The sequence below is a fragment of the Excalfactoria chinensis genome, chromosome 4 (assembly GCF_039878825.1).
Source record: "Excalfactoria chinensis isolate bCotChi1 chromosome 4, bCotChi1.hap2, whole genome shotgun sequence".
In the NCBI taxonomy this organism is placed as follows: Eukaryota; Metazoa; Chordata; class Aves; order Galliformes; family Phasianidae; genus Excalfactoria; species Excalfactoria chinensis.
Genome location: NC_092828.1, coordinates 52,009,532 through 52,030,060, shown reverse-complemented (window position 1 = coordinate 52,030,060; position 20,529 = coordinate 52,009,532). Strand labels below are relative to the sequence as shown.

Sequence of the window (20,529 nt, the reverse complement as noted above, 5' to 3'; positions counted from 1 at the left end):
GTGAGAAAAGCCTGGCTAAAGTTGAGCAAACTGCCACCTCCTCATCCGCTGATCCAGGCTTTCTCACTTCAGAAAGCAATCAGGAAGATGAAGTGTGTTTTGGCCAGCAAATCTGCCAGCTTTTCTTCAGCACCATCCTATCCATCAAGTCTTCTGAAATGCTTCTCATCATTTGTTTGATGGTTCCCCAAAGAAACAAAGGCTAGGACTACCAGTCTGCTTTGCTGAGTCCTCTTTCTTAGGCTTTTTTGAGGATGGATGTGATATTTACCTTCTTCCAATCATTCTGATCTTTCAAGATCAGAGAACACAGCTTTGCAGTGACATCTAGATAAATCCTGTGTACTCTTTTACTTGTTTAAGCAGCCCCTCATTGATTTTCCTGTGTCATGGAGAGCACTTCATTTCCCCAGACTCTGCTGCTGGTTACAGGAGCTGGAAGGCCTGGAAGGAGACTTTGCTAGTAAAGATTCAGGCAAAGAACTGCCCATTGAGCAACAAATGTTGTATTTTCCATAGCCTTCCCAGTACATGAAGAGCCCTACTTCCAGTAGTCCGCATCCCTTTGTATCCTTAAATCTCCTAAATGAAGATAATTTCACCTGAGTGCCATTTGACTTCTGTCTGCTTTCTGTTGTTAACTGTCAGTGTACTAATTATCAGTTCTACAGTGCTCTCTCCAAAAGTACTGGTCACTGTGTTTTGGTCTAGGGGTCAGCAGCCTTGGGAAGCAATGCTATCGTGGTGCTGAGCTTGAAGAGATCATCTTCTGGTGTCTGTCAGTCTGTTCTGTGTAAGGAGCTGATATTTATCCAGGCAGTGCTTTTACCTTCCCTGTCTCCTTGGCTTTTTGGTTAACTTCATTTTGTTTTACAACTCCTTTTTGACCCGTCTCCATCATAAGTAATCTATTATAACAAAGGACAGTCAGGCCTAGAGCAAAAAGGTTATTTCTTTTATGAGACCAAATAATACAGTAGGAGGAAAAACAAGAAAGCTTTTCGTCTCAAAGGACTTTCATTAGTTTTCTGAGCCCAAAGCTTGTTCTCTTCCCAGACTATATCTCTTCTTCTAAAAAACATTATTACTTCTCTCTACAAGCCTAGCTTGTTTATAGAATTATACCAGCACAGCTACACTTCTATATGAGCAGGGAAGCAGAAGAAGCTTTCATGACAGATGATAATGTGTATGTGTTAGAGATATCTGTTCAATATAGTTAGTCTGAGCGTAACTATAATTAGCACAGAAAAAGATTTGCTTGATGAGAGAATTTGTTCAAAAGAGATGCACCGCTATCAGTGGTGGCTATCTGGAGGTGGGAATAGAAGATGCCAGTGGATTCAAAGTGGGAATATACAGGGTGAAGTGGCTTTAACTGTCAGAGAAATAGCATGAAATAAGTAACTGTGAAGTAATATTGAGCTACTTGGCTACTAAAGTGAGATAACTGTGACTCCCATTAGCTGTGAGAGGAGGACATTAGTAAGATATTTTAACACATTGTTTGTAGTACTCTGACTTCACTCAGAATCCCAGAACTGTAGGGGCTGGAAGGGACCCCTGGAGATCACCTAGTCAGCTCCCAAACCCTCAGTAAAGCAGGTTCCCTAGTGCAGGTTATACAGAAAAGTGTCCAGGAAGGTTTTGTATATCTCCAGAAAAGGAGACTTCACAACATCTCTGAACAACTTGTTTTGGTGCTCTATCACCCCCAGGTTTCTCAAGTTCAAATGTTATTTCCGTGTTTCAGTTTCTGCCCATTGCCCCTTGTCCTGTTGTTGGGCATCATTGGAAAGAGTCTGGGCCCATGCTCTTGGTACCCACCCTTTACATATTTATAAGCATTGATAAGATCTCTCCTCAATCTTCTCTTCTCCAGGCTCTCTTCTCAATTCCAGTCTCTCAGCTTTTCACACAGGAGATGCATCAGGGCCCTCTTCACCTTTGCAGCTCTCCACTAGACTCACTCTCAAAGTTCCCTGTCTTTGGTGATCTGGTGAGCCCAGAACTGGACACAGTACTCCAGGTGCAGCCTCACCAGTGAAGAGCAGATGGGAAGGATAACCTTCCTCAACCTTTCTAATCTATATTTTTATCCTTTTAGTAGTTTTATTATCATTTTAAATACAAGAAGGACTGGTTTGTGTATGTTTGAATGCAAGGGGTTTGGACTTACCACTGCTTTTCCTGAGGACGTTCTCAATTTTGGTTGTTCAAGAACTTCAAATATGCTACAAACTCACAATGACATCTACTTTGAGTGGGACTATCACATTCTGTGTAATGCTTATTCTGATTTACTACTAGCACTTTCTTTAGAAATCATGTGGATTGTATATTCTTTGATTCTAAATGTGAAATATTGAGTCAGTAATTGTAGATGTTCATGCTAGAAACCTGATAGTCCAGTCATGAGACCAAAATGTTCTGTGAGTGCAATGTGTCCTGAAAAACAAATCAATGAAATTTTCTGTTTATTGAATGCTCTGGAGAAACTGCCTGTAATCTCCATAACAGCAGCTATTAGAGGATATTATGCTGTGAATAAATTTGTATATGAAAAATAGATGAATTATTCACTTAGCTTTATTGCATCTTCGGTAGAAGCATTTTACTTTTCCTCTAGCGGTACAAATTCTCATTTGAATGAGTGTTTTTATGCAATGAAAGGAAGCTGAGCATAAACCCCAGATGTTGTACTAAAAATGGAGACATATTCAGGGCCTATTCTAGGAAAAAATATGTTTGTATTCACAGGTGTAGAGATAGGGTAGGATCCTCAGCTAGACTAATGGGGATTATTTTCATTTAAACATTCTGAGTTACCTGAACCAAGAATCTAGCCTAAAGTGCCTTATGCTCAGGTTCACGATAGCAAAATATGATTGCATGTTAGGAGTACAGTGAAATGCAGGTAAAATGAATGATATAGATATACCTTCAGTGTAGTCAGTGAAAGTGTCTGAAGGGTTTTAATCAGAACTAATACTGATTGGCTAATAATTTGCCTTTATCTCTGCTTTACGCTATGGGTAGACATCACACCAAATGGTAGGCTCTTTTGATTTCTTATTTTCTCTTCAGCCTGAAGGTAGTGGGCTTACAGCATGTTACCAAGGGTAGCAGAAATAAAGCTTAGTGTGCCAGTGAAATTTTAAAATGCCATAATGTTTAAAAAATAATAAGTTACAGAAGTTTGTGTTATAGTCTCAAGTGACCGTAATAATTTTTTCTTCTTTCTGAGTTTATCTAAACCAGTAAAATTTGCTATCACAATTATACCAAGGAGAACACTCAGTCAAGCATAGTCCATATAGTCCTGAAAATAGTTGTATGTTCTCTAGTGTGGCAGTTAACACTACATTCTACAGACTGAAGATTATCAGCAACTTCAGTGAAAATCTTGGAGTGTGCATTGGAGGGCAACGTAACGGTACCCACAGGATGCTGAAAAACAGACCTCTGGTATTCTGTTCCTTGGCTGTATATAGCATTTGAAGAAAGAATATCACTTTTAATTCACTTTTCCATTAGTTTCTCCTTTCAACTAATTTCTCTTTTCGAAAGGAGTTTAACATACTTGGTCAAACTAGGCTGTGATCTGACAAACAGTTGGACTGTGCAGAGAATTAGAGTATTCTTAAACGCTGTCTATTGCTCAGTAAGTGGTCATACAGGGGAAACAGCTCAGTAACTATCAGGCAGATGTGGTGAATAGAGTTGAAATTCTTATTAAATTCTTATTAAAACTTATTTATTGTAATAAGAGCAAATGCTTAAATTGTATGAAGCAATTCATTTGTAAAGTCACACTCAGATGATCCTATCAGTTCTGTAGAGGAATCTCTTAGAAATGTTTTGTCTTTGAAGCCAAATCTGAGGATTTTTGTATCCCAAAATCCTTAACCTAACAGTTTGGTGCAGCTGAAGGATAAAGCAAAGGAAATGTCTTTCTTAGCACTTCTCAGTGATTTTGTCTAATTACCAGAGTATCTTTTTTAGGCATCTGAGTAAAGGTCTGCTTCCCCAGAGTTATTTTATTGTTTTGTTTTTATTTTTTCAATAGTAATTAATAAACATGTAGAAATATTTTGCATTTTTGCAAAATAGTGTCAGAACTTGCTGTTAGTAGATCCAGCTAGGATCTGGCTACTTTTTGGCAAAGCACTGATTAGCAGTAAATACAGTGAGTTCCAAACTTGCCTTAACCAATGCATTGTGTATTGCACACACGTGTAATGTCATCTTTTCAATAGCTTGTTTGCTGTGTAGTTCAGTTCTCAGCTGTGAATGCTGTACACTGCTGGTAAAAAAGACTGTGCAATCAGAAATACATTTTTCCTGGTGGCTATACGCCTCTGGGGTCATTGAGGGCATTATCAGAAGGCCATAGGAACACAGGTCTTAATTGGAGACAGACTCTCTTATAGGCAGGTGTGTGCTGCAGTATGTGAAAGAAAAGAAGCAGAATGTATTTTCTGTGATGAAGGTTAGTGCTGTTAGTTAGGGAGGAAATTGCTTTTGATTCTTATCAGTTTAATGTTTGGTTATCAGTGTAATAGTTCTGTCAGGGGCTTTAGCAAAGAAGTAAGTACATAAATAATTTCAGTAATGGCTTATTGATGGTAAAAAGGCCTGTGCAATTGGAGCTAACATCATTTGGAAGAGAAGATATGGGAAAGGATTATCTGGACCCTGTGGTGAAACAGATCCCTGGTATGAGTGCCAAAACCCTAACACTGTAGGTCTGCCTATGCTCAGATATCCTGGCACTTGCCTGATGTTTATTACACATCTGTTTTCACTGCAGTTGTGTTTTATGGGAAAAAAAAATGCTTTTACAACTCATGTGTTGACCATGACCATCTCCTCAGACTCACACCTAGCCTTCCATTCTGTGGAGTGAAAACACCATTTAGAAGAAGGAGATGATACTTCCTTTAAAGAATAGAGAGGAGACTGCCTATTAGCTGTAGGCTTTATTCACCCAGTGCATTTACATGGTCCAGGCTGTTGCTTGGTACGAATACTCTGCTTGGTCAGTGCTGAGCCAAAGCTTTTTGGTCCTTCAGCATCAGCTCTGATTACTAAGAAAGTTGCTTTGGATTAAGAGTGGGGGGAAAATTCCACTCCACAAACTGCTTTACCACCGAGTTTTTTAAAAAATATGATCAAATACTTCACTTGTAATACTTTGTTTATAATGTACTGCAAATTGATGACATAAGTCACACATCCTGTGAGTGTGAGTTATACTGGAATACTGTCTTCTAACACAGCAGTGATCAAATGTTCTTTGATTTACTAGTCAGCATCAGGCTAGCAAGCCAGTGACATATCTAACTTAGTAAGCCTCTTTATTTTTTCTGCCAATAGGAAAAATTAATCCTGAATTTTAGGAATGGAGTACTGATCTGTGTGTAAGCAAAGATTGTTTTAATCTGTGCATTTCTCATTTAAGCATCACAGAAACCTGGAGAATCAATGGAAGGCAGTTTACCGTCTTGTGCTATGCTTGTTGCACTGCCATGTTTCTTCTCTAGAGTGAGGAACTCAAAGGCCATTTTCCAATAGCATCTTATTTTGGTTTCCCTTTTTCACCGAAGGTCTTCATTCATTAGACATTTTCAGGAGTGTTTTGATACACATGTGTAAAAGTAGAAATGAGTTAAGTTGGCTAATGTTTCGTGTTCTCCATGAATTCATGTTCTCCAAGAATTCCTTATTCTGCATCAGCTATATGTGTGAGAGTGTTTATGTTATTTTTTGGTCAGCATTGATGCTTCGTGAGCAGGAGTTTTATCATTCGTGTCCCTAGGAATCATACTGGCATGTATGAGTAGGAGATGTAGCAATAGGAGACCACATCTTTCTTTGTACTACATTTAAGGAGGAGCTGACAAATTTCTCCATGCTGCACAGAGTGCAAACTTCTTTAAAGAGGCATAAGTCTGAACACCTTCTAGACAAGTACAAATATGCTTTAAGATAGGTATATCATCTGTAGCAGACAGTGGTGCATGTTCTCACACTACCTCTGTACTTAATCCTTTGTCTTTCACATTGGTAATGAAAAGTGAATATGTCTAATAAGATGGTGAGTTGCATGTACTCTTTGGAACAAGAGTAGTATAATTTAACTTCAGCCTTTCTGAGGCATCATATTTGGCAGCTGGAAGAAGTGTTTTCATACCAGTACATCATTGTCTTGGATAATTTTTTTTTGTTTTTGTATGTCTTATTCTACATCTCCTTCTGAAGAACTTCATAGAATATCAAACATGATAAGTGTAAGTTTAAAAATGAGGTGGTTCTCTCCTCAAGGTTTTCAGATCATATATTTGCATGGTATGTGTATTCTAGAAATATTTGCCATGCTTTACTAAGTCGGTTGCGGTTGGACTTGATGATCTTCAAGGTCTTTTCCAACCTGAGTAATTCTATGATTCTATGATTCTATGAAGTCCTGCAAAGGCAACTCTTGTTTTTCGTGTATCATGGAATCCAATGCAGGAGTACTACCTGGGGAGCATTGATTAGCTGGATATACAAATATGTCTGTTTGTGAATAAGTAGAGATGAGGTATTGCATAATTTAAAATCTTTTAAATAAAAAAAAAAAAATTAAAAAAAATAAAAATCCAAAGGAAAGGGAAGATTTCCATTTGTTATACCTGGAAAAAATAATTACAATTAATAACATTTTGTTTCATATAAAAAGATAATCGAATGTAGAGTTCGTCATGCAAGCAGTGGTATCATAACCTCCTTTATACTTCAAAAACAGGGCTAAAGGGGGTACCACTGAGAACAGTCTGGATGTTCTGTAACCTCACTGGGCCCTGTGTATACTTAAACATGTCGCTCTTTGTCAGCCTTCTTTAATACAAGCACAGATTTCTGTAGTACACAGGTCTGTACTGCTAGGATTATTTAGCTCCTGGGATGGAGCCTTTCTTTTTGCTCGGAGAGCAATGAAAACTGATGCACTATTCAGACTGACTCCCAGACCACTAATTCTGTAGTTACATTCAAAAGGAGTATTTCATTGTCAGAGAAAAAAATCCTAGGTGCTTCTCAGCATGCCTGCTCACCAGCCTGACTGCAATGCAGACCGGAGATAGATATCCAAGTCACTCAGTGTCAGCAGCATTCTGTTATGGAAGCAAGGTGTTCATATCTGACCAATTTGCTCTGCTCTGAAGGATTCCCTTCTGTGGTTTATTGGACCAGGCTTATTCACAATCCTGCTCCGTAGACCCACTTTTCTCTAAGTAAGATAGTGTTGGGTTTGTCCTATGCTATTGCAATTTTGATTCATTCACAGAGCACTGCCCCCAGATTTTTTGAGTCCTGCAAAAGTGCAAATACATTCCACTTTGTCATACCCTTGCTCAGAAATCAGATCCCCAAAAAGCATCTTAGTGAGCTGAAGTAAAAGCTGAGAAGCTGAAATGTGCATTGCACATCTTGCTGTTTACAGTAGAGAGGGAGATTCATGCAGTTCAGTGAATAATAGTATTTCTCATTGTTTGCTGCTGATCAGGTTTGATCAAATGTTTTTAAACAAAGTCCTATGTGTCATGGTCTAAGGTACTGAGTATTTTCCTCTTTGATTTCATAATGATGTAGGATGCACCAGCACTGAATGCACAAACTTCAATTATAAATCTATTTACTTATTCTTTGTTTTATTTAGGACTTGCATGATTTAGATAAAAGACTTCCATACAAACTTCTAAAATTCTTAATGAGAAAGAATTTGTAATTTGCAATTAAAAATCAAACTGAGTGTATTTAAACTGCCCACAAAGCTGAACTTATTTGGCATTTTCAATTTCCCTGGATTAATCCAGACATCAGTGAGCAAACTTTCTGTGTATTATGACAGTGATATTAATGAATTTTATTCTGGCAGCATGAAGACATATGTTGGAGGAAGATTAATGCTTTCTATTTATTTGGAGGAGGGAGGTTGCGGTAATGCCATTTTAAGTTACTTTATATCACCTAATAAACTATAATGAGGTGGTAAAATTATCTCCAGGCAGCAAAAAAAAAAAAAACTGGAAAAAATAAAAATAAATAAAAAAAAAATAAACACGTGTTAAAGTAGATGTCAGATTTAATGACTAGTATCTTATCTTTAGTGAAGTTGGGTTTTCTAATCCTTCCCATCTCCTCCTGTGCACTGTGTTTTCTGGGCAATATACTGCCAAGTCAGGTTATATGATAATGTCTGGGTGGTTACTGGCGTCGCTACAGCTGTTGTCTGAAAATTCCAGCTGTCAGAAATTAGAATGTGCCAGCCATTGCATTCTTACCTCAATTTTCAGCAAATAGAAAGCAAAACCCACCTCCTTATAAAGGTCATTTTAACATTCAAAAAACATACGAACATGCTAGTAGCTTGCAAGCGTGTGCTTTCTCTGTAATATGGGCTGTGCTATAAGACTAAACAAATACTGATGCTCTCCCTATGAATGTGTGGTGTCACAGCAATCCCTAGGCACCACTGGGTTTTCCAGGAGAGCTTTTATTGGGCAATTCATGGTCAATCCACCAAACAGTAAAGGAATGATATCTAGGTCAAAGAAGAGTCTCTTTTGAGTGTTTGACTTTCATTGAAATACAGAAGTAGTGGGAAAGAGATCACCATCTGATCCCTTAATATCCTTGTTTGGGTCTTTGAGGAAAAAGTGAAATAAGTATTTCAGGGAAAGGGTGTGATAATAATTTGAAAGGTGAAGGCAAGAGGTGCAGAGCCATATTTGAATGTATTTAGTTAAATCCTGTGTCCCTCATAACACAAGTGGAGGAGCAGGAGGTGAGGGAAAGTTTCCTGGGAGAGGAGACTCAGAGGCTAAAGAGAAAGAAGGGGCAGAAAGTGATTGAAAGATAAGTCAAAGCAGGATGAGGTGAAAGAAAGAAAAAGCTTAGATCCCTTTATCAACCCGAGAGAAAACCTAGGTCCCTCTACCAATCCGAAAAGGTCATAGAAAACATAGGAGAAGATCAAGGGAAAGAAAAGCAAAGAAGAAAGCGTGCTGGAAGTATACAGAGAAATTGTGAGAGTAATTGCAGTACAGGAAAGAGCAAGATAATCGCAGGTTAGGGAGCTGCTGGGAGAGTACTGGATTCACACAGAGGACCTGAGAAGGAAAAAAGGTGTTTTCCAAAAATAAAAAAGAAGACAATTACTAGTGGGAAATGATGGATTAAAACCACCAAGTTTCAAATGAAGGGAAAAGTAGTAATAGGGAAAACAAGCAAGAGATGAAGGGTGTAAAAAAGGGAGGAAGCTTTCAATGACACCACTAGCTCAAGGAAATGGTTCATTATCTTTGAGATGTGGTGATTTACAATGCTTTCCAAAAATCAGACCATTAGAGTTCCTCTGAAAACTTGGTCTAAGCACTAAGCTGTGCTTCAGGAGTGGAGTGTACAGTGTGACAGCAGTTATGTAGTCTATGCTTTTTCTCCCTATATTTGTCAGTGCTGTAAAACATCTGGTTATAAATTCTGGCACCAGTCTGGGTGCATGAAGCCTTGAGAAAATGCTAAGTCAAAAGCTGGAAGGAAAACAAACAGCACATTACCAGCAGGTAGATTTCCATTAGCTTCTTTACTCAAAATGCTGAGGAATTTTGGGCAGGCTCTGAAGTGAAGCATTTTATTAACTGTGTTATTTGATTGTGTGCTTTGGCTTTGAGGAAAGAAATCCATACTCAGGTCATTTGCACTTGTCTATGATAGGTTAATAAAACAAACTGAACACTTTGAGCGCTGCAGTTATGTTCCTTGAGGCTCTGAATTTAAAACTGAACTTGTGTGCTCTCATGCTCCTAACATATCTTGAAAACAGTAGAGTGAGTCTAGGGGCGAGTCATTCCTTCTAGTCAAAGACAAAGTAATAAAACATGTAGTAAAAAGTAATTATATAGCTTCCTTACACAGAATTTAGGTATTACAAGTGCTGCTATACATTATACAATTTGTTAAACACAGTATTTTCTATTGATTCTAACAACTTATTTGCTGACTATTACCTAAGCTATAGCGAAGTTAAACACAGCCTTCCAGCTAACCAGGCTTATTAGGAAATGATTGTGGAGAGCAAAACCGTTTTTTTTATCAGTCCCAGGATTACTAGAACATTGGTTAACCCATGACCATCAGACATTTTTCAGATGTGGTTGACCAGGCATTGGATGCTTGCTGGGGAGCTAAGCTAGCAGGACTTTGCACAGGTAAAGGAGCATCTCCCTCAACTTTTTGTTGCTAACAGCATCTGAACAACAAACAAAACATGTATTTTACAGCTTTTCTTCTGCGATTTGGTCTCTGATTTCACAGTTGCTTGGATATATTAAATCCCAACTGAGACCAGAGTTGTACTGGAAATGCTAAGTCCTAGCCTGAACCAGTGATTGAGCACCTGATAGGAAGGCAGGGCCAACCCAGGGGAACACAGGTGCATGCAATGTACCTAAGTAACTGAAAGGGGCATGCCTCCTTCCCTAGCCTCATTTAAGGGTTGGCAGTGGAGGCAATGGCCTCTTGTTGGAGATCACTCCTGTCTGAGGCCTTCCAAGAGTGAGTAGTTTTCCTTCTTTTGTTTCCATAGCCACGGCTGCTATGTTTGGGCTTGTCCTCATATGCTGCAGCCTAGGATTGTGCTATTCTGCTATTATTGCTGTGCTTTCCATCATGGTACAGCATTACAAGAGTCATCAGGCATATTATATGCAAAACTATCTTCATATTCTCTTACATGAATTTTGCGTAGACTGGTGTTCTGGCAAGCTTTGTAAATGCTGAATCCACCCATCACACAATGGTTAAAAAAATAAATAAATAAATAAATAAAAAGGTTTATTTCTGACATTTCTGTTGTGTCTCCTATTTCTGAGTCTTCCCATAACACCTGGGATTTAGAATCTCCCAGCTGAATGTTGTCTCACAAGAGGTGCATGGTATCTCTTCTATTTGCTTGAATTTACTGTATTTTGGAACAGAGCTCGGTATTCTTAGTAATTATTTCTTCTACTGCAGTTTTAACTCAGAAAATATCTCTTCCTACAGCAGGTTGGTCCTAGGTGAAAACTGAGAAGGCCATTTCTGAAGGGTGTACTGGTACTGCAGGCAAGGAGGATGGTGTTTGTACAGGCTACCAGCTCCGATTTGAGCCTCTAATGGAACCTGCTTTGGCAGGGGGTTGGACTCGATGATCTCTAGAGGTCCCTTCCAACCCCTACAATTCTGTGATTCTGTGACTTCTTCTAGTGAAACTAGCATCTTGTGAGCTTTTTGGTTTCCTGTTTTTAAGGAGGCCAAGGGAAAAGGAGTGATACTGGTTTTGGCATCCTAATCTATTCTGGTTGCATGTGTAATGATGTTTTATGTTTTGTATTTCCTTTGTAGCTTCTCTGGTCTATTTTCTACTCTATTGCAGTGTTGCTGCATACATGCAGTCTGAGTTCAGAGCTGATTGCACTGTGGTGCTGGATTAACTGGTTCAGCTATATTTTCTATGTTAGTTCAACTAATAATTCCGTAAGATCTCAAGCAATGACCATCACCGTGTACAAGTAATGCATTCATACCCATGCACTGATTTCAGTTATTATATGTGTCAGTTCTCAACTGTGATCACACCAGTCCACTGAATTTTTCTCAATTAATTGACAAAGTTTAAAGCTGTGTGCCACACTGCTGAAAAAGGTGATAGCTCAAAGATGCTTGTGAGAGATTTCTTATGGAATATATGAATTATATGTTTGAACATGGAAGCTGGGGAGAAAACCTGCCTGTGAGCTCTGTCTTTGAGTCCTTATAGATTTTAGTGCTCTGTATAAATCTGTGCCTGGAAATTGGAAATATATATAATATGGATTTGGGCTATTCTAATTAATATTGATTACAAATTGTGGGCCTTCCATATATGTAGTTCATAGTTGCAAAAATTTCTAATAATGATGCACCTCTGTTAAAGGAGGTCAAAGTTTTGTCTCTGACAGTGAAAAAAGCAGAGGCAAGTCCTCACTAATGATGGTAGCAGAGATAACAAGCTGGGAAGTGGGATGAGTTGAAAACTGGAAAGCAAACGTAGTGGCACATCGACAGCTTTTCCATCTTTATCATTTTACTTCAGAATGCAGTAGAGTAAACACTTAATAAAACAATAGAAATTTCATCTGAAGTACAAAGCAGTATAAATAGCTAAATTTATGTGGTACAATGAAGACAGGTACTGTACTCAGTAGTTGTCTGCGTTCTTCTACACAAATCAACCTGAATTAGTGTGAGATTCTGTTAGTACTGAATCTAGTCTCACATTTCAACTATCAGAGACAGAACAAAAAGAGGACACTAAAGCAGTACCAGAAATTTTGCAGAAACAGCAAAGAGAGAAGGTAGAGCTGTAGAGGAAGCCTCACGCCAGCTTCTTTCCCCCCAGCCCCCCTCACTTGCTGTTTCAGCAGAAGTTTACATTTGCTTTAGCTGCAATGACATGCTTAACTTGTCGTCAATTCATATTTGCCTAATAACAGTAAGCAGCTCCCACTCAAAATCAATTTCAACTTTGCTGGCAAGGTACTGCGCATTTGTCTCCATCATGACTGCCACATAAAGGAACAAGTGCACTGGAAATTAAGTGAACAATAATTGAAAATAAAATGTGTCTTCTTAGTGTTCTGCTAAAATTGTATCAATCAGTTACATTGTGTTTTTTAACTTAAAGTAGAAATCTCCAGGATTATAACTTCTCTATATAAATATGCACACATCAATGTATATAATTAAAATTGGACTTTAACCTCAAAAGGATATGAAGGCTCTTCAGAAACTTCATAGTTTTAAATCTGGCAAAAGCAGTACAGTATCCATGGTAATTAGACTTTCAACACATTGGGAATATGCTAATTAGAACCAAGTTCTAATTAATCTCTTGATGTGACCAAGAATGACAATCTCTGAAATAATTCAGTGTACTTTTATTCTGAACTTTAAGTTGTTGTCAAAATTCCTAATACAAAAAGAAAAAAAAGGTGGCTGTCGAAGGCTTTACTTTATAGTTAGTATGGCAGTGATTTATCCCACACAGTATATTGTGTGTATGCATAACATACGTTCACTGTGCACAATTACTGGTAACATGCTTTAGCAGTTAGGTTTTCTGTCTCAAGCTGTTGGACACCTTTAGCAGAGGAGGGCTGAGGATCTGGAGATTCAGCGATCCCTCAGTACTACTGTTAATAGCTAGGAATGTTGTGAAGGAGGTACTGCAGAAGCAAAGCTGGCTCCAAGGTCCACTGAAGTCTGTTGTTCTTCTGCTGATTTTTTAATTTAATGTAGGTATTTTTAGAGGCCAGATGATTTTTAGCATTGAGTTTTAAAAATGGAACTGGTAACGCTTGTACATCTGACCAGTGGATGAGTGGCCAGTTGGTTAATTTCTCTGTACCCAAACTAATCATTTACCTTCATGTAAGAATATAGTAAAGTTGTGCTTTCAGAGAAAATAAATCGCAGTTCATTATCTACTAAATTCAGATTAAAATGACATTGGTCTTAGAGATATCCCTGAGTGAGAGCTTCTGTCCATTGAAAACCAATAAATATGATAGCACTGAGGCAAAACATCTCATAGCTGCATTTCTTCCTCTCCACTACCTGTTGCAGTCCTTTCTCAGCATTTGGGTGTGCCTATGTGTCTCTTTCTTAGTCATCTTTAAATAGAATCTTTATCCAGGCTAAAAATCATTGCTGTTTCATTACCAATGAGTAGTGTAAGTTTTAGTAAAATCTGATTAATTGCTTTTGTTAGAGTTCCACTAGGAATGATGGGCTGGAGCAGACAGCACATTGGAATTATCATTGCTGTTATTTCTCTAATTAGTGTATCAGCGGATGTCAGGTGGAAGTACTTTTTACGGTCTTACCACATTTCAGATATTTTCTATTAATACAGAAGCCCTCCCTGAGTTCTTCAAAAGCAATACATATTCCTCCAAATACTGGGTGCTGTCATCCATTACACTCTGGTATTTAAAGGCACTAACTGATATCCCTAATTGCTTCATTTGGAATTTAGAGTTAAATCCATGCGGAAACCTTTATCTGACTTTCTGTCCCATTGATTCTAGTAGGTACTCTGTGCATTTCCTGTGCTCCTGCTTGAAGGTGCCTAAGAGGAATGAGCAGTTTCATGGGCAAAACAGAAACAACCTCTACTTTCTATTTCAGCTTGGCTGCTGGAATCCCATCACTGGTCTGAATGGGTCCCTAACAGACAGGAAGTTGGAGAATAACATGCGAGGAGTGGTTCTGCGAGTAGTGACCGTGTTGGTAAGCAGAGGTCTTCATCATTTTGCACTAAAAGAAATATATATTTTTTGCCTTGTCTTCTTATCAGAGGGTAATTTGAAAGGATTTTTATTAGTCACAATATTTTACCCATTTTTATCAAGAACATAGTCAGTGAACAAGCACTTCATTTCTGCTGGTCAATACCAGAGCTAGGGAGTAATTTTCATCCAAGTTTTTAAAAAATATCAGTAAATTTCAACTCAGCGCATGAACCAAATTCATTATAACCTGTTTTTCTTCCCCAGGCACATTCTGAGGTAGGTAATGCAACCATATGAACTGATAAAGGAATGTCAAATGCTCTGTTAGCTAAAGTTACCTAACTCATGGGTAGCTGCTTGTAGCCTTACTATTGCCATGCCAAACTGAGTACAGTCTGACACAAATTGTTGCACTGCTTTTAAGTGAACAGTAAAGACAAAAGGCAGATGTACAAAGTTCAGTGTGTATGAGCTGTACTAGTTCAGGCTCCTCTCCTCATGTGATGTGATCACATTTCTGCTTTGGTTTTGTTGACAGTTTTCATTAGTGGTGCTTTAAAACACTATTACTCTGAATTCTGCTGTGTTAAAATGCACTAAGTTATTTTTTTTCAAACTGACTTTTATGTAGAGTGTGCAATTAAGGCAGTATAGGAGAAAGATGGGGATGATTTGTGCGTAAATCTTGCTTTGATTTGAGAATTAAGATGCCCACATCATTAGCATATCATTACTTCACACTTAAATGCTGCTTTGGGTTCCCATATTTATTCACACAGATTATCATAATGGAACAATTTACATTACTTTTACTGGAATAGAATTAATAAATTGGTATAGTATTTGGAACTAAGTGAAGTCCTTGTTGAGATGACATGATAGTGAGGAAATTCAAAGTCCTACAAGCAATGTATTCATAGTTGTTTTTTTCTGTTTTGAAAATTAGACTTGTAGCCTCTCTTTGTCTTGGTTTTTGCGTTGGATCTTAGAAAAATCTGGTCACCAAAGACATCAACAGGAATTTCATTAATACCTATTTATTTTAGTGCAATTATCAAAGGAAAATCGCTTTTAAGTCTGTTTATCTTATGAAATAGAGTACATCTTTCAAATTGTAGTTTGGTCTGAAGTGTCTGACATAGAAGTGTGTATGAAGCAAAGGTGTGTCAACAGATAGCTCCCTGATGAAAAATAGCACCTGCTGATGTTCTTTGATGCTTGCTGAACATTTGTGGACAGTGGATTTGAGCACAGTGAGATGGCAGGTGGTGCATTTCAGCAATGGCAACAGAAACAGGAGGTCTCTACGCTGGTGCAGATTTTTCTGAATGGAGCATGCCTTCTCTTGTTATCACTGGTAAAAGTGCACAGCTAATGGTGATTGTGTTGAAAAAGTGTTGTTTGTAGCCAGGGATGTGCTCTATAAAATAGTGTTATTGTGCTCTTTGTATCTGTTGTGGCTTCCATGGCGATAAATAGGATGCGTTACTTTTGGAGCAATGTATATATTTGACGTAAATCAAAGCCCTAGTAATAGATGAAAGTATAGTTTTCTTCCAGGTTCACAACTGCCCTGAAGGAATGAAGTTGAGTTTTTTTTATTTAATGTGAAATAAAACGTGTAGGTTTTCCCTCTGATCTGAGTAGAAGAGGAGGGATTTCACCTACCAACTTTATTTTAGCAGTGAGTTTGTTTTTCCTTCCTTTCTTTTCCATTCTTTTCTGAGTTCCTCAGTTGAGTCAATATGTTTCTGTTAAAAGTAAAGGATTTCTTAATGAATTCTCACCTTTCTGTAAGCAGGAATATGAAACAGTTCTTTGTGCTTTATTCTGAGGAGATCTGTAATACTGCCTGTGTATACGCAATTCTATCTTTTATAATGTTTGACTTGGGTTAGCACCTTTTTACACTTGTAGAATAGGTTTATTTTGTCTGATTACCATTTTCCTTTGTTTTGGACTGGCTCCTCGTGTGCAACCCAAGTTTGAACTTTGTGCTTGACAAGCTCCTTCTAAGTTCAAGTGACTTGCTGTTGAATTTCTGAAGAGTATTCTGAGATTTAGAAGTGGAGATCAGTGAAAGGTCAGAATAATAACCCTTACCAAGTAGGAAGCATCTTGAATGAACAATTATCCAAGTACAAATTTAACTGGATATCCATTTTGGCAATTTCAGTTTATCTTCCTCATTTTAAGGTGTTCAGCTTTATTGAAAGGTGGCTAGAATACAACAGATATTCTCCTAACATCATTTTAGTCGCTGTGGCAATGAATGAATTATTCATATGAATGTTAAGCCATCGGCAACAAAATGAGATTTGGCCTGTTTGACAATGAATAGGCCAACAGATATTCACAAAATCACATTTCCAAAGCAAGGTCTGGTTCTTTGAAAAGGCGCAAGTTTTAAATTTGGTGTTTTAAAGAGTTAACAATTTGCTGAAAAGTATAGAGCTATGGTGCTATTCCTGAGAATGCATGAGGCATAACTTTCTAGAGGTGTGAAATACTATATTTGAGACTTTTTAAATGGAAGGTATGGCAACCAAACAGAGGTATTCATTTTCATATCCAGATTAATCTGAAATGCAGGCAGGAGGAGGGAAAGAATAATGACAAGCAGCACTTGATTATCCTTTGTCATAATCTCTGCACCTAGAATCTCTTGCTTGCTATTGCTTGCAGAGAGTCAGATGGGCTAGAGACATATTGGTGATCCTTGGCTCCAGTCAGGCACTGTGGGAAATGAGAAGGCTGGTAGAGGTGTAGGCAAACGTAGGAAAATTAAATAATAAAAATGCATCAGCGACACCTGGGAAAATGTGGAATAGGTTAATTCTCAAACACTGGCATTAAGTGCATGACTGTTTGTTAAAGTGATTATGTAAGAAACAAACAGGGAAGTGGACATTATCTTTATGAACATGAGCTGGCAGGAGGTCTGCATCTTCAGAACCTTTTGTCTACTGAACTTCCGACTTGGGCGGAGAAAAGAGATAGGGCTAAGTCCTAGTTCTAAAAGCTGAGGCTGTCTTTGGGAATTGACCTCCAACTCCGCCTTGAATATAGTGACAAAAGTTCTTTAAAGGAAGCCGGGGTAGCTTTCAGAATGATAAGAGGATAAAAAAGGCATGAAAGAGATGAAATAAGAAAGAGTATGCATAATCAGAGGAACAAAAAATGAGAAGCAATGAAGGATTAAAAAATGGCAGGACAAATGCATCAGTGAATGACTGTAGATGAACTGCAGCAAAGATTATATGTGAGATACCTCAGAAAATATGTATTTATTTTACAGTAGAGTAATGCCATTTATGCTATTTTCTCTCTATTTTTTGTTAGCGATTTTTGTACACATTTCTTGTGTATCTCTCTCACAGATTAATCCTGTGCTCTTCCATGAACCTTCTTCATTCTGTTAGACTGTGTTAATTTTGTTCTTAAGTGAATTAAGGCATGCGTTCTACTAAATTATCAACATTATTGATGTATTGGAGGACTATGCATTATAGTGAACATTAAAAATATTACTTGACCATATCTGTCAGTGGTAGTATTTTCTTAGCTAAAAACATATTTTACTTTTCAATTTACAAGGGATAAATTCTTCTTTGGCCATTTATGCCTGTGAGTTTGAATGGCAGGAAAGTAGTACATAACGTAGTTTCTGTAGTCTTTTTGAAAATCTCTAGATGTTGTAACTTTGGTAATGTTTGATATATACCTTACATGCTATAATTCAAATATTTCAAAATCCCTACTTTTAGATTATGTCATTGATAATTTTAAAAAAAAATAAATGCATGATTTTCTAGGCAGCAACACTTCCCCATGCCTTGTGATTTCTTTTCCTCTTTGTTACCCGTATCCACCTGTGGAAGAAAGCTGGAAAAAATGGTTCTCTGATAGACAAAGACACGATGAAAAACATTCAGTGAAACGGTAGTTAATTATAGCAACAGTGGTAGATGTGTTCATTTAATCGATAAATGAATGAAAACATCAGGAGCGATGACGCGTGATATAATTACGCACATTATTTACTATTTTTCATAGTAACTTTTAATTTTTTGACTCAAAAGCAATCATTCCGTATTACTTACTGATGAGACTGACTTTCTCCTACGTCTTTGCACAGGGCAGGCTTCCAATTTGCAAAGCTAAGGCTGGACTTCAGCTTAACACAACTTCTCTCTGCAAACAGCATGCCCTTTCTACATGGCAGATCAGTGTATTTAATATATCTGGTGCTAAATCAGAACACTGAGTGTTTTAATAGGATTGCATTGAAAGCAGCACCATTAATGCAACAAGGCAGAGAAAAGGAGTGGCATTTGTGCATTACTTTCTCACAGAGATAGAAGAAAATAAGATTCCTAAATTGCCTCCTGCCCTCAGACATCTGCCCTGCCCATCTCTTTTCTGAGGCTTGCCAGCTCTGTTTAGAGTTTCTTTACCACAGAGAAATTGGGAACAGGAGCTGTTTCAGCCACTCCCTTTTAATCGATCAGTGTTGATAACTCAGTACTGTGATCAGCATACAAACAATCATCAGGGCGGTCTGCTTTGGTTAGGTATAACTTGCTTTCCCAGAGATTTATAATCGGTATAGACTGGTCCCAAAAATCCTTCTGTTAGATTTTTTCCCATCTCCAACCTTTTGCACGTGGTTTTGGGTTTCTGTTTGAAAATGACTTGATCACTCTGAATTTTTCATTGTCATTATACATGGCAGTGTACTCCAGTGGGGTTTTGTGAAAATATTCATAGTTATGATGATTAATAAATATAACAACAGAAACTGGTATCCCTTAATGAAAGCAGAACCCGTCCATTCCTCATCCTCCTACCACGCCTGTGCAAGATCCAAACTGAACCTGGTATCTGACTAGGCAAAGGTGATGTTTAATAGCTGATTTGCATCTCTTAGAGCTAACTAGCTTCTGTTAAAACAGGTAGGTCATAAATGGTGCAGTTATTCGTGCTGTACGTGCCTACTGCTTTCCATCAGTATTGTAAACTTTTATTTCAGAGATTGCTAGAGAGCCCAGCCCTTTTTATTCTTTAATTAATATTTGAAATTCATTTTTATGAAGTAGCAGGTGTTGTACACTAGATGAGGCATGTATCAAGCAAATGAAATGCTCTGGGGCCTGGCTGGATGACAGTTTGACAGCAAGGTAGGAGCAGTGTGTGACATGGTAGGGCCAGCCTAATTTATCTGTATGTCCTGGACTACCTCAAAGGCTCTTTAGCACTTACCTACCTTTTCATTGACCCTCACTCCATCTGTTCCACTGGGTACATTTGCAGTCTGGGGCAATTCTCATAGTTAACAGAATGCCAGGAAATTTGGTTTTTAAGCATAAAGAGGTTCTTGCGATGATTACAATTATCTGGGCAATCTATGCGAGACAGAAAAGGGGGTGAACTGTATGACAGTGTAATGTCATGAACTATTACAGGAATGTATTGTAGACAGAAGCTCTCACATATACTTCTCCCTGTGACTAATGTAGCTCCCAGCCAGTTAATACACCTATACAACACTTTTGCTAATTCATGTATCTGAGCTAGTTGTGTTAACGCTAGCATTGTGCTGTTTGGACATAATCTAAAGCACTCAAATCGATTCCAGCCTCAGTCCATATTTGTATCATATAACTGTAATGGTTCAGAAAGAACTATTAGGTGCATTAAGTTATTTTGAATTAAAATCAATACACAGAGCTTGTCTGCATCCTGACAGACCATTGCTATAGATGGCTTTGAAAGAAAACTTAGTCCTTTTGCAAAGCAATAGGAGATACTGGGGGGAGGGCGAGGTGGCTAACATTTTGAAATTTGTCTAGTCCCAACAATGAGGTAAATCCAGAATCCACAGTTTGAATTTAGAAAAAGGAAAAAAAAAACCCCAAACATTTAATGTGCTGTTTATTTACTAGATTGAATTAACTCATGTCTCATCAAAGATCGTAATAAAACTGTCATTAAAAGACGTGATGCGAAGTCTGTTGGTGAAGACAGGGACAAGTGAAGGCCAAATTTAAACAGTCTTCCTCTTCAGCTTCTAGGATGCAAACTAGATTTCAGTTGTAGACAAAGGGACTTTGTCTCTTAGCGCAATTGATTTTTCTAGGGTTTTTTGTTTGTTTTGTTTTGGAAAATCAAA

General features: G+C 37.9%; 1 protein-coding gene across 7 annotated transcripts in view; it reads left to right on the top strand.

Moving 5' to 3' along the window:
- GRID2 (glutamate ionotropic receptor delta type subunit 2) overlaps positions 1-20,529 on the top strand; it is a 651,664-nt gene that overhangs the window by 503,053 nt on the left and 128,082 nt on the right. For all 7 annotated transcript variants that reach the window (XR_011903406.1, XR_011903404.1, XR_011903405.1 and 4 more), the window contains one exon: positions 14,254-14,355. Coding sequence is in view for 4 of the 7 variants with exons in the window: in XM_072334995.1 (XP_072191096.1) it covers positions 14,254-14,355 (102 nt within the window). In the remaining 3 variants the exon portion in view is untranslated. The remainder of the gene's footprint in view (positions 1-14,253; positions 14,356-20,529) is intronic.